The sequence below is a fragment of the Lithobates pipiens genome, unplaced genomic scaffold (genome assembly GCF_037356315.1).
Source record: "Lithobates pipiens isolate NorthernLeopardFrog02 unplaced genomic scaffold, aLitPip1_a1.2 Scaffold_23, whole genome shotgun sequence".
Classification (NCBI taxonomy): Eukaryota; Metazoa; Chordata; class Amphibia; order Anura; family Ranidae; genus Lithobates; species Lithobates pipiens.
The window spans coordinates 69,373,901-69,389,101 of NW_027507785.1; the positions used below are offsets into that span (position 1 = coordinate 69,373,901).

Genomic DNA, 15,201 nt, shown 5'->3' on the forward strand with positions numbered 1-15,201 from the left:
TGCATGAACCCGCACGAATGTCAGTCAAATTGGCCCCGAAGTCCGACGGCATTGCCAGCTGAACTTGCACGATTTCAAATCCGCCCTCAAAGTGAAAATGGGATAAAGGCATATCACTTGACAACGCAGTCTGCGATGGCTGTTGATATCACTTCCATAAAGTGGTTGTTAAACACCCTCCCCCCCCCCACAAAAAAAAAAAAAAAACAAACACACACACGCTCCTGTCCCTTTAAGGCATGAGCTACAGCATACTGCCTAGTCAATTGTCCCTTTGATTATCCTACAGTATCTGGTTAGTTCTGCCTGGTCCTGACTTCCCCCTCTGAGGCTGACCACATTTATCATGGCTGCTGAGCCATGAGATCGTGGTCAGGATGCTTGACTCCGTCATCTAGCTTCTCTTCTACGAGTGTCGCTGCAGCTGCCCCCTCCTCTCTCCCTGCCCGCTCCATAGTTTGTGTAGTGAAAAATTATCTCATGGTCCCTCCATCCTCTCCTCACAACCCCTCTCCCTTCATTCACTGACTATACTGTTTACCTAAAACAGAAGGGGAATTTCAGCCCCTCCCACTTGGCTTTCTTAGATCGGGATACAGAGCAGAGAGATCTAAGAAACCACAAATGAGCAAAAAATAAAAAAATAAAAAAAAAACACCCCACTGCATTGCTTAATGAACACATGAAGGCTAGATTTATTTTAGCCATTTGAGTTTACAACCACTTTAATGTTAAACCTCAACCGCAATTGTGCCACAGTCTAGATTAAAGCGAAATTGAATTCGGGGTTTAAAAAAAAAAAAAAAAAAGAAATTTTATAAAAGTCTTTTGAATTTAATTTTAAAAATCTTTCAGATTTTTCTTCTTATAGCTATTCAGTTATTTTTTCCTCAGAACTTACCCATTAAAACCAGTAACAATCTTGAGTATTCTGTCCTTCATTTCATCAAAGGGGATATATTCCACATTTGGATTGGGAGGACCTCTGGGCTCTGGAGCAGATGTCCGGAAATCATCCATTACCTTCTCTAGCTTAAACATGAAGTAATCTTTAAACTGGAGCCATTGAACGCTATAAGAAAAAAGAAGTTGAGGGAAAGGGTTAATTAAAAACAAAACACCTTTAAATAAAGTCATGGCTTAAAAAGTAAAATGCATCACACGATATATAATTTCCCTGTGTCCTATGATAAAGAAATAAAGATCTATGCCAACCCAAGTTTCAGAAGCCCCTTTTCCACAAGAAAAATGTAAAAAAAAAAAAAAAAAAAAAAAAAAAAAAAATAAAAAAAATAAATAAAAAAAACACCCCCCACACACAAGGGGATCTCTGTAAGGGCAAAACAGGATCAACCCCATTTTGTGCAAAGGGTTACAGGTTCACACTTTGAATTTTAAAGCAAAAAACAGTAGATACATTTTTTTGTAAATAATAAACAGCTGTTAAAGGCGAGTAAATTAATACTAAAATACGCTCCGCTTTAAAATTGCGCATGACTGTTCAATGCCGTCAAAGTAAACTTTGTTATCCATAGGTGAAGCTTTAAAAGCCTTTACAGATTACCACTTTAGAGGTACAGAGGAGGTCTATTGCTAGAATTACTGCCCATGACTAGACGTTTGTGGCGATAACTCACATTTATGAGTTACATGAACGCTGTTTGTGTATGTGCACGATCGCAAAAATTCAGATTTTTGGGATTTTAATCAAAAATTTTAATAAAATGTTTTTGGAGAAAAAAAATAAAAATTCAATTTTTTTTTTTACAAGAAAACCAGATAATGCACTAGGTGTGCACATCTTCCATTTCGAAGATAATTTAAATAAAAAATGTTTCATATAAAAGTGGGTACTCACAAAATGCAACTGACAAAAGCCATAAAAACAATTCATGGACATGCATAGAAGACGGGGTACAGCTAATGCATTTAGGGGTGTACCCCCTTCCTCAGATAGGCTACTATGCACCATCCTGCCAAGCTTGCATGCAAGTCACGCCCGCATATGAAAACTGTTCAATCCAAACATGTGAGGCATCGCCACGATCAGTAGAGTGAGAGCAATAATTCTAGCCCTAGACCTCTAACTCTAAACTGGTATCCTGTGGAGATTAAGGGTAAAAGTTTGTTTGACCATTGCGTGGTCGTGCGTCGTGGCTCCCAAACAAAATTGACGTCTTTTCCCACAAATGGAGCTTTCTTTTGGCGGTATTTGATCACCTCTGCGGTTTTTATTTTTTGCGTTATAAAACAAAAAACATAGCGACAATTTGGGAAAAAAATAAAAATAAAAAAAAATAAAAAAAAACTCACCACCTCACACACACACACACACACACACACACACACACACACTTTTTGCTATAAGAACCCAAAGAAAATTACATTCATTTCCCTCAGTTTAGGCCGATGCGTATTCTACATATTTTTAGAAAAAAATAAAAATTGCAATAAGCGTTTGGTTGGCGGAAAAGTTATAGTGTCTACAAAATAGGGGATAGTTTTATGCAATTTTAATTATCTTTTTGAACTAGTGATGATGTCGATCAGCAATTTTTATTGCGACTGACAATATGGCGGACACATCAGACAATTGACACATTTTTGGGACCATTGGCATTAATACAGCGATCAATGCTAAAAAATTACATTACTGTAAAAATGTCACTGGTAGTGAAGGGGTTACCCACTAGGTGGCGCTGTAGGTGTTAAGTGTGTCCTAGCGAGTGATTCTAACTGGGGGGGAGGGGCTGTGTGTGTGTGTGTGACACGTCTGATCTGTTCTTCCTCACCGTGAGACGATCGCGGGTATCCCAATGGACATCAGGTCCGCGGGACCTGCGATCACGTAGCTCCCGACACGCGGTGCGATCCGACTCTTAAAGGACAACGTTCAGGTACGTTAATCTGACGCAGTATATCTGCGTGAGGCGGTCGGGAAGCGGTTAATGCTTTACGTGCATCAAGATAAAAAACCTTCTGCCTTTACAATCACTTTAAACAAAAGCTGTTCAATATCGTAGTAAAGCCTGTCCCCTGCCAGCAACTGCATAGTGGGACCCTTGCACTTTGTGGAAAAGCAGTTCTCCCTAAGCAGAGATCAGCTGCACCTTCTGTTGAGTCACAACCAGAGCAGTAGCTTTGCTGGTTGCAGAGATGAAGGTCAGACTCGGAGGGCCTGCTTGATCGCTGCAGACAGACCACTGCTTCCACACAGAGCAAGAGATTTAATCATCAGCATCTGCTGACAGGCTGCAGTCACATGATCACGGGAAGAATTGCAGCGATTCCACCTAGCGATTTCAAAATGGCTGCCAAACGTGGGACACGTTTGCGATGCCATTACTTTCAATGGTGCTGCGATTGTTGCGCAATTGGGGTGCCATTAGAAGCAATGGCTTCGCAAACACGTCCTGTGTTTAGCAGCCATTTAAAAACACGGGACAATTCCGCCTGCGATTATGCAGCTTTCAAAGCACTTAGAACGTTTGAGCAAATTGAAAGTTCCATTGGGCTTTAACAAAAGCTTGTTGTTTCAGAGAACAAAAAAGTAAGGTATTCTACATTCTGGAGGAAGGATACAATTTGCGTGTCTGATCACTGTCAATGGTCAGCCGCCTTCAAATGTGGCAAGTGCAAAAAAAGCAGTGCCGTCAGTGAACTTGTATGCATCAATATTTACTTCGGGTAGTCGGGCTCTGCTAAAAGAAAAACCTCAGGACATTTGTTAGTGAAGTGCTACAGACGATGCTCTGCAAATCCTCCGCAGCACCCAGCTAGCTGAACTCTGGCACTCATGACAGGAGACATTGTGGTGAGGCAATTCCTGGACAGGATCCAGGGAAGTTAGTTTTCCAAAACATTTCACTACACGACGACATCCACAGCTCAGTCCACAGCAAGCATTTCAAGCTGCGATGTGAGCCAATAGTCACTATACCAAATACAGTAACAGCTGCACATTCATGTAACATTTCAATTCATATTCTATGAATCCCTCACTTTCTTAGGGGTGAAGTTTTAGTGCCCATGCACACTGGGTGATTAGCCCTGGCATTCAGGTGTAGGCAGAAGGCACAGGTGCACTGTCCAACCCCACTCTATGAAAGCTGCTGCTCCTGGACAGTCTACCAAATTCTATAAAAGGGGAGGATGAGAATCCTGCAAAAAAAAAAAAAAAACACGAAGGGGGGGGGGGGGGGGGGTTGGGGTTTTGGGGGATGGGGTGGCGCATTGACACAGGGCAACTGTGACATAAAATAGAGTAGTAACTGATGTGCAAGGAAAACAGAGGACACGGATGTAAAAAAGGACTCCGATACGTGTGTGTGTTGATGGAAAAAGATAGTCAGGGTCATAGGACAATGCGCTTCGGACCTTTGCCCCCAAAAAAATTTTGCCGACTGGACCCATTAATTTTAATTCAATGCCCCTGCTGTAAAGCAAAACCAGGAAGCAAAAGAATTATCAGTCAAATGCTGCAGCCTAGCAGTTAAGGGCAATAAATCACTAGTATAGAACTGCAAAAATCTTTAGCAGGTAAAGCAGTAAATGTCACCATTTTTCTAGGTAAAAAGGTTTCTAAATGTGCCATTGACATGAAATGCTCACCACATGTCGGTAACAACCCATGCAATCCATACATACAAAGAAACCAAAACAAATAAGTTTAGAAATTAAGTTATGTGTAATAAATCTGAATAACACAGGGAATAAAAAAAAAAAAAAAAAAAAAAAAAAAAAAAAAAGGATTGAATACATGAAGGGAGGTGCACAAAAAAGGGGCATGGAAAGCCAAGAATCTATCAATTAGAAAGCAAACCTGCCCCTTGTCAGTCCAAATATCAGCTGTTCACTCAACTGATGGCCTATAAAAAAAGGTGTCACACAAGAAACATCACAAGACCTTTGCAACCTTGTCGCAAAACATACTGATGGCATTGGTTACAGGAGGATTACTAAACTTCTGAATGTTCCAGTGAGCACTGTTGGGGCCATAAGCTGAAAAAACATAATTCCACCATAAACCATCGACAACCAGGTGTTCCTTGTAAGATTTGAGAAGTGAATAGAGTTGTTAGGAGAGTTGTCCAAGGGCAAAAAGGACCACTTGTGGAGCGCTTCAGAAAGACCTGGAATTAGCAGATACAATAGTTTCAAATAAACCCCCCCCCCCCCCCCACACACACACACACACACACACTAAGCAATGCACTCAACTGTCATTGGCCTGTATGCACGCTCACCACACAAGACTCCATTGCTGAAGAAAAAGCATGTTGAAAGCCAAAGAAACGCTCAATTGGTTTCAAAGAAAGAAAATAAAGCTGCTAGAATGGCCCCATCCAATCACCGGATTTGAATCGAATAGAAAAATTTATGGAAAGAACTAAAAAGGACATAGTTCATAGTTCATAGAAGAGGCCCACAGAAACTTCAAGATTTATAGGCTGTGGAAGCATGGGCCAAAAATCACACCTGAGCAATGCATGCGACTAGTTTTAAACACAGGTGGCGTCTCGAAGCCGCCATTACCAAAGGATTTTGTAGGAAGTATTAAAACACATTTCAGTTTGCACGTTCAAAACATTTTCCCTGTGTCATTCCATTTTTTATTTTTTTCACATACAACTTAATTTCTGAACTTAGTTGTTATGGGGTCTTTGTATGTATGGAGTGCATGGGTTGTTACTGTTATGTGGTGAAATTCTCATGTTAATAGCACCTTTAGAAACATTTACCTAGAAAAATGGTGACGTGTTAAACTTATTTTATCCACTGCATGCATTTGCAACTGTCTTTTAAGCCATTTGTGTGGAGTGCCACTTGAAGCCAGTCTACTGCTTGAGATCATTAAGCGAGACCAACAGCATGCAGAAGGTTTCATAACACATATAAACAGCTTGTTAAAAGGTAAGGGAGCATTTAGTTTTAATGATCCGTGCACCGCTCTGTCTTCATGGGTAAATTTGTAAAGTGCTCTAGTATAACTGGTTTGCATCAGCTGTTCAGGAACAAAAACTTACTTTATGTCCAAGATGAGCAACAACTGGATAATGAGCCAATTTTATGACTTTTTAAATGCTCCCAAAACAGGTAATTGCTGCAGTTAAAAAAAAAAAAAAAAAAAAAAAAAAATGCGAGCTCAAGAGTCACACAGAACCATGAATACGCGTGGCAACATTGCAGGAGAAAAAAAACAAAAAAACTAAAAGTTTGGCGTCGACAAGCAGGTTTAGTCTGTCCACACAGCTGGATGCAGCAGTCCTGGGATTTGAAAACCATGCTGTCCTTATTTCCTAGTGAAGCTGGGATAGACCAAAGCTGTTCCGATTGGTCGGCATGTGGCCACGCTAACCAATTAGAACTGCTCTGATCTGTACAAGCATCCCCAGGAAAAAGTGGAGATAGAACATGATTTTCAAATTCCAGGACCACCACTACAGGCCGAGTTACCCGCTGAGGTAAGTGCAGCAAAGAGACCGGGAGTGTGGGAAGGGTGTAGAGTGCCAATTCATTTTTTATTTTTTATTTTTTTTTTTTAAAATGATGATCCTAGTTAGAACTTTTACTAGTTTTTGTTGCTGTACCCTTGCTGTGGAGATTCAGCTTTGGTTTTATTTTTTTAACAAATTTACACTGTAAAAAAACTAATAAATTCTCAAATGAATGGGCTGCCAATGCATCATAATGCAGCCAACAATGGAGATGCATTTTTTTTTTTTTGAGGTAGCGCACCAAAACATACAACTATTACTATGCATGAAGCTTTGCTCTGTAGCTGCACGGTATCAGCGAATGTTTATCACAAACATAGGTGTCCATGGACTAGAAGCAAATTTTACCTCTGCCGTGGGTGTGGACTGTAAATCTGGCTGTGGTGAACTGCTTCTGACAGAGGCAACAGATGATCGAGATGCCGAGTCTTCAGCAGGCCTGTGCTTCCCTCTGCCCAGATTTGATATATTGGGAGCCCTGGCAGATGCTGGCCAACGTAGGGCTGCGACTTCCAGCAGTCAGGAAACTTGTTTTCCAGGGACACTCAGGTTTCTCAGCAGTACCTTGTCATCTGGCTGTAGGTCCTGCACTTGTACCCAGAGTTTTTGTTTCTCTGTCCTCGGGCATATGAGGCCGCTTGAGCCTTATATGCGGTCTTCAGACGTCTCTGCAGGCGATCCACATACCCCCTCTGTGGAAAGTTGCTGAGGTATGGGCGAGGGATGTTCTGAACGCCAAGTCCACTGTCTGAATATCAAACTATAGGGAGAGTAACTGGTGGCATCATTGGCAGTGCCGTTATAAGCATGCACAATAGTCACTATATGCTTGCTCCAGTGGCGCTTTTGTTCTGAATTTAGAGTTCAGAGCATATCCAGGAGGGTTCAGTTGAATCTCTCCGGTTGAGGATCTCCTTGGAGGATGATACGATACAGGGTGGGTTTTTTAGACTTCCTGATGCCCAACAGGTCTAAAAGTCTCTTGATGAGACTACTCTCAAAATCTCACCCTTGCTCAGAGTGGATTCGTTGGGACAGACCATAGTACACAAATTTCTCAATGAAGATTTTTGCCACCGTAGATGTTTGTTGGTCCCTCGTGGAAAACACCTGGGCATACCAAGTAAAATGGTCAGTCACTACCAGGATACATCTGATGCAGGAATGGCAATAGTCCTCAACTTCAGCCTACATGCAGGGCCAGTAGAACCGGCCCCTCGCCAGGTGAAAAGTCCTCTTAGGGCCCTAGGTGGCCATGGTGTCGTCTAGGGCAGTTAATACTGTCTCCCTATGTTTTTCAGATAGGAATAGCTGCCATTTTTCTTCATAATCATCAGAGGGGCCCCTTCAGTAGACCAACCCTTGGTGCACCTGAAACAGATCCCACTCTCGGTGCAGCAGACGGGTTTCCTTCAGGGAGTCAGTGAGGAGCAAGTCAGGGCGTTGGCTTTCCAAGGCTTTCAATGCCAAGCTACAGGGAGGGTCCTCCAACTGGTCTCTCCAGAGGTCTTTGACAGCTTGGGCAAAACTTCATTCCCAACTTGGGCGACATTGCAACAACATCTGGGGACACCAGCGGCTGACACGCCAAAGTCTTCGGCCCTGGATCCTCCTCCAGCTTGACGTTCTGCTCCTTGACCTTCAGGCATCAGCTGGGCCTATTCTTCTGGAGGGTTTCTGGAACAATGGGGCCTTCTTGACAAAGCATCTGCGACCCTGATGTAGCGGTCAACCATCTGTGACCCGTGGCGTCCAACATGGTGGTAGTGAGGATGTAGGTGAGGTGATTGTTGGTCTTGATCATGAACTCCCCTCCATACAGGTAATCCCTCAGCTTATTAACCACCGCTCACTTCAAGGCCAGGAACTCAAGTTTGTGCATGGGGTAGTTCTCGGCGGGGGCCAAGTTCTGACTCACGTAGGCAACAGGCCATAGATGGCTGTCATGCTCTTGATATAGCACCCCACCTAACCCATCTTGACCGGCATCAAAGTGTAGCTTGTATGGCTTGGTTGGATCTGCAAAGGCAGGACTGGAGCGGTTGTTAGGCTTCACTTCAGCTGCCTAAAATCATTCACACTTCATTGTTCCTGTCTTAGCAAATACCTTGGAGGAAAAAAAAAAAAAAAAAACACACACACACACACACACACCTTCTGCAATAAGAGCAGAATCCCAGAAATAACTTAAGCACTGTCACGTTGGTAGGCCTTGAGCCAGGACGTGACAGCTTCCTGCTTCTGGGGGGGGGGGGGTCCAGTTGCCACTTCGTCGGCAAACACAATGTGGCCAAGGTAGTTGACAAAAGGGTTGATAAACTGTCACTTTTCCAGAGACAGCCTCAACCCCCTTCTCCAGAGACTCTTCATGCTCTTCTAGGGTCTTGCCGAAAACAATGTTGTCCAAGTACACCAACACCTCGATCAGTTTCATGTCACCCACAGACTTCTCAAATTAGCCTTTGGAAGGTGGCTGAGCACCAGACCGGCCTTGATGCATACGGTCGAATTCAAAGATCCCCTCTAGGGTAATGAAAATGGTCTTCTCCCAATCCTTAGGGTACATGGGGATTTTGTAATACCCACACTTCAAATCCAGCATGCTGAACCACTTCCCTCCCGACAGGCTCTGCAAGGCATTTTCTATCCTTGGGGTGGTATATTGGTCGGGAATGGTCCTTCAGTTCAGCGTCCAGTAGTCAATACACAGCCTCGGTAACCCATTCTTCTTCAATACCACCACTATTGGGGAAGCATATAGACTCTGGGACTCTTGGATACCTGCCCTATTCAACTCTGCCAGTTGTTCAAGCAGATCCTCCAAGTTCCCTAACGGAATCCATCAAACTCTTTCCCTGAACGGCTTATGCACTCGAAGAGATGGATCCGGTATTGGGCACTTTTTGACCACCCCACATCAAATTCACTCTTGGAGAATGCAGCCTGCCATCTCAGGAGCTGAGTCTTGGCCCTTTCATTCCATTCAGGCCAAAGGAGTATTTTTCAGATAGAACTCCTCCACAGAGATCCCATCCTTTGCTCCTTCCAGCAAATCAGATATGGGAACTGCAGTGGCAAGATTCACTTGTCCCAGCAACATCTGAGCCGGCAACTTCACTGGCGAGGCCGTTACGACACTAACCAAGATCTCCCCATGACTTAACCTTTTGGTTTAAAACCACCTAGGGAATTATCTCCACTCCCATGTCTTACATAGTTAAATAGTAGACGAGGTTGGAAAAAAAAAAAACACAAGTCCATCCGTCAAGGACATTGAAAGGGCCTGGTTGCTTCCAATTTGGTTTGACAAATGCTTGAAAACAGGCCACTTTACCAGGCTAGAACACCTTCAAAAACACAGGTTCGAGCACCAGATGCTTCCCACTCCTTCAGCTGGGGCCTTCTGTTTATGTACCAGGTGCTGGCAGGCTTGTCTCAGCATAGGCGCACGCTTTTAGTTGAAGTGCCCGGCACCAGAACAATGGTGTCAACAGCCTTCTGACAAGATCAGTATTGGTCCCTATGATGAGAGAACTTTTACTGGTGGGCGAGGACAGACCACTGCCAGAGTGTAAAAATCTCAGCTTTCCCAGCCATGGAGGGATCGAAGGTCAGCTTGACTGGAAGATAGGCATCATAGGGTAAGTTCTGAGTCACAATGCCCCATATCTCCAGCTCTTCCAACTTCTGCAATGGCAGGTGCTTGAGGTGCCCGTCATAGAAGTATCTGTAGAGAAGGGTCACTTAAGCGCCAGTATCCAGAAGGGCCTTGGTTTAGACTCCCCTTACTTAGACGGGAACAACAGGAGAAGGTCCCACCAGCCTGCCAGGGAGCATGGAGGAAGTGGTGGCCCTGGCCTGTTAGGTGGTTTGTATCCGCACTCCCCTCTTGCATGGATTCCGATTGCGCTTAAGTCTACGCCAAGTTCTGCGAGTCTGTTGTGCATTGACTCTCCAATGCCAGGCAGCATGTATCAAAGGAAAGGAAAAACTAGGTTGCTTGGAGGCAACTCAGCAGAGGTGTGAATTTTTACTTCCGTTTGAGTTGTTAGAAAACACTGAAAATATAAAAAAAAAAAAAAAAAAAAAAAGAAGAAGAGGTTACATTATTCCTGCAGGAACAAGCCAAGTGGAGAACACTTTGAGCCGCTTGCATTTATGCAACATTGGCTTTGTTCTGCGATAACTGTATCAAATCAGAAAACATCACAGCTGTTAACTCGTGAATGTCTCCCTGCTTTTGTACTGTGGATGTCAGCACGCTGAAAGCTTTTGATACACTTTACATAGTTTGGGACAGCTTGGCCCAAACTATTTCCCTCACTAATGTGAGGCCGCTGGGCTACATACAGCACTGTGCAGGTTGGAGCTGAGACTTCCTGTCTCGTACTCTGAAAAAAATTATAGTCTATCTGATTGGCGCTCAGCCATTCAGAGAAAGCAATGTATTCTAGTAATGAGTGGTCAGAGGTTGTAATATCAGCCCACCCCTCTGACTCAGCCAACCAGAGCAAGTTTTGTATTCATTGCTAGAATACATCGCTTTCTATGAATGGCTGAGCGCAAATCAAATAGACTGATGTGTGCTGGGTATGAGACAGCAAGTCTTGACTCACACCCGGAACAGTGCGGGATGCTGCATTAAGCCTACAATTTATACCGCACATCCAGAGGCCTCACATGTTAGTGAGGGACATGGTTTGTTTGGGGCAGCTGTAGGACCATACCCTTGGATCTGACTAGTGGAGGATAAAAGTGCTGTAGGAGAACGGATTCCATTATTTAAATGGGACACAATGCACTATGACATATGGGGTTCATATACTTAAATCGTAGTTCCACCCAAAAGGGGTGTTTGCTTACTCCACTCCCCCCCTGCGCCACATTTGGCACCTTTCAAGGGGGAGTGGGTACTCGTCCCCACGGCGAGGTCCCCCAGAAGTTCAGCCCCCCCCCCCCTCCTCCTTTGCGACAATTAGAATCTGCAGCGCAATTCGTGCATGCACAGTAGGGAACCGACTGAAGCTGAAAGGCTTCACTGCCAGTTTTCTTTACCACAAATGGCGGTGGCAGCACCCGAGAGGCATTTGGAAAATGTGTGTGTGTGTGATTTTTATATATATATATATATATATATATATATATATATATATATATATATATATATATATATATATATATATATATATATATATATATATATATATATATATATATATATATATATATATATATAAAAAATTTTATAACACACCAATTGGTCAGTAACAGTTGGGTATAAAAAAGGAGCACCAGACGTAAGGATGGGCAAAGGTTCACCAATCTGAAAAGCTGCATCTAAAAATTGTTGAACAATTTCAGAATAAGGTTCAACAAAGGTCTCATGTACACTGCTGCTGGTAAATGGACGTTTAGGAGCAGTTGGACATTCTTTCTGTCTTTCTTCTTTCAACATTGGTGACCTTTTGCCCTGCACAAAATCGCGGTAAAAAAAAAGCTGCAAAATCGTGCGATTTTCTGCTGGAAAATACTACACTCAGGTGTGAATGCAGCCTTAGGCACATTCTCATCTAGTGGCGATTTTAAAGGGAAGCATTTTTATTACTTTTAAGCCTGGAAAATGCAGAATAATAATAATATACACCATGTGATATTCCCCTCATCAGCCAATTATGCTGTACAATACACATTCTCTGGGTAATTGCGCAGCTGAACATATATATTATAAAAGTATTCTGTGGACATGCGTTGAGCCATCAATGGATGTGTCCAGTAGTGACAAACTCTGGTCCTCTCACACAATTTTCTATGAATACGGAGCCTCAGCAAAAGCAACATCAGGAGCATTTCCTCACATGCTCATCAAGGGATCCATATTAACAAACCAAACAAAAAAACAGCTAGCTACAAGCACACTGCTACTCACACTGTTCTCACAGAATGGCTGAAATAGTTCATACTTGTTTTTAGTGTTTTCTAATCATTTGGGAGGGTCCGAGGTTATCTTTAGTAAAAGCTCCCTTGTAAACATTGCTACACCATCAGTGCATGGGCTCAGGAATACTTCCATAAAATCATTGTCTGAACAGTTCACCGTGCCATTCATAAGTACAAGGTAAAGCTTTTATATGCAAATATCTGAGCAAGATCCAGAAACACTGCCATCTTCTCTGGGCCAAAGCTCATTTAAAACATTCTGCTGCAAAGTAGAAACCTGTTCTGTGGTCAGATGAATCAAAATTTTAACACCTCTGGACTAAGAGGAACCTTCTGGCTTGTCATCAGCCCTCACTTTAAAAGCCAGCGTCTGATGGTATGGAGGTTGCATTAGTGCATATGGAATGGGCAGCTTGCCCATCTGGAAAAGAGCCATCAATAATAAAAGATACCCAAGTTTTAGGGAAGGACTTTCATATTTGAGCAGGAAAATGCTAAACCATATACTGCATCTAAGACAACAGCACGCCTTAGTAGTAGAAGAGTTTGGGGGCTTAATTGCCCTGCCTGCAGTCCAGACCTTTCACCCACTGAAAATATTTGGCGTACCTTGAAACAAAAAAAATACAACAGACAACCCAGGACTGTTGAGCAGTTAGAATGCTATATCAGGCACGAATGGGACAACATTCCACTCCCTAAAAACCAGCAACTGGTCTCTTCAGGTCCCAGATGATTACAGAGAAGAGAGGCTGCTACACCATGCTAAACATGAAACGTGTTGCTCCTATCAATTTCAAATATACACGTTTTTCTTTTTTTACAAATGGTACATTTTCTCAGTTTAAAAATGTTATAAATTTTCTAGTTTCTATTGTGAATAAAATACAGGTTCATGAGATTTACAAATCATTGCATTCTGTTTTTATGGAGTTGTACTTGTACTGTATACAACAGTGCTAAAATAAGGAAAGTTTAAGTGGTCATCTCTGGTTGGGCGCTTCAATGCCGACTGCCTTCATTTTATGTTTTCTGGTCTGTTGCCAGCTGCCCACCATATTACTTCTGAGCAACATTGCCCTTCATGCAGTGGGCATGTGTGTGGCTATGAACACATTCCAAGCCACACCAACAGCCCAGAGTACTTGCTGGCACAATTAAGATACCTGACGCAATTTTTTCATGAGATCCGTGTGTTGTAGTGGGAAGGATACATAAGAAGTGGAATGTGAGACACAGCTAGAATGGGTGGCAATTATGAAAAGCACACTTATTCCTCTTACCTTTCAGAATACAGGAGAACAATGCCAGAGGTAGTGGTGTGCATCTATTAGGGGTGGTGACAAGAATGTCCCCGACAGCACCCACAGACCTGCCCAATTATGGAAACCAAATCACCTCTTTACATAGAGCTTGTTTTACTGATTTGTACGTCTTGCTGGAAACCGAAATGGTTTAAAAATAGAGAAGACACTGGAGCTTACTTCAAAAAGTGAGAAAAGTCAAGCCCTTCGTAAAGTAAAACCAGGATCAGAGCAATACATTTTAGCGATTATGATGGCTAGCAAGGTAATAACAGGCACAATGTGTCAACTCCATACATGCGAGATCCTAACAAGTTTAAAATAACCAACAGGCAAGCTCATCTTTGACAGATAATTAGGAAAACACTCCACCTGTCCCCCTTAACTTTACAGAAGTGACAAAAGAAAGTGAACCTGCGCATCCCATCTTTACATGATTTCTAGCGGTAATGCTTGCCCAGCAGTTTGCCTATACAGACAATTTACAGGCCGATCTAGGCACTGTCTGCTCTAGGCTGAGCTTAAGACAGCTTGAGCAACCCCGCCACCCACTGCTTATAGGATTCACTCAACATCTACGTCTTGCAGCCCGCAGTGCACACAAGTGGCGTTTTGCTATGCACAGTGCAAAGCATCTCCACAGGGCAATTCTTCTCAAGATTTGTTCAGAAATTTGCTACACAGCTAAAAAAAAAAAAAACAGACAACTGTGAATACAGAAGGATAATCAAATGTAGTGTTCAATGCACCCAATGAGCAGTGGTAATGTGCATTCTCCAAACACACTATTATGTGCAGTCTGATTCAGACAGGGTTGGATTACCCTCTTTAAAAAGCCATCTACTCGAAACTTAAGCTAGCCATACATGTGGCGATTGAGTAATGAGATGTTTGATTCCATTTTCAAAGCAATTGGAAAGCAGCTGAGGACCTAATTTGAAGGCTTTGAACGACCACAAATAGATGAAATTTCTCAAATCCAGTGCCTTGTGACAAAAAAACAACAAAACTGGTCTAGCTTTTCTTCCCAGTTTTGATCCCATGTCAATTTAATCATTCAATAAACTTTATTGAATCGGTCAATTTCCCCATTTCAATTTCACAATCTACCACACTCTGCTGACAGAAATCTTGAGTGATAGACTGCTTAGGTTTCTGTGACTTGAAAGTGGGAAAAATTTACTGAAAATTAACACGTTATACGGCCACCAATCTCAATACAAGGTGCTAATGCAGTAGTCCACGTTGCAGGAATACACACAACAGCAAAAAGACAGCATTCAGTTTATGGTCCGTGTGGAGGCACTCACTCAACAGGAGGGATGGGACAGGAGAACCAAAGAGGGGGATCCACTGCAACAGAGGAGGCAAGTATAAAAAAAAAAAAAAATAAAAAAAAAAACAACGAGACTTCACAAATCACTTTAATGTGAACCAAAACATCGACCTCACAAGCCTGCATC

General features: G+C 42.7%; 1 protein-coding gene across 1 annotated transcript in view; it reads right to left on the bottom strand.

The window, feature by feature from the left end:
* PPP4R2 (protein phosphatase 4 regulatory subunit 2) overlaps positions 1-15,201 on the bottom strand; it is a 47,725-nt gene that overhangs the window by 16,142 nt on the left and 16,382 nt on the right. The window contains exon 3 of the mRNA XM_077451826.1: positions 902-1,072. Coding sequence (XP_077307952.1) covers positions 902-1,072 — 171 coding nt within the window. The remainder of the gene's footprint in view (positions 1-901; positions 1,073-15,201) is intronic.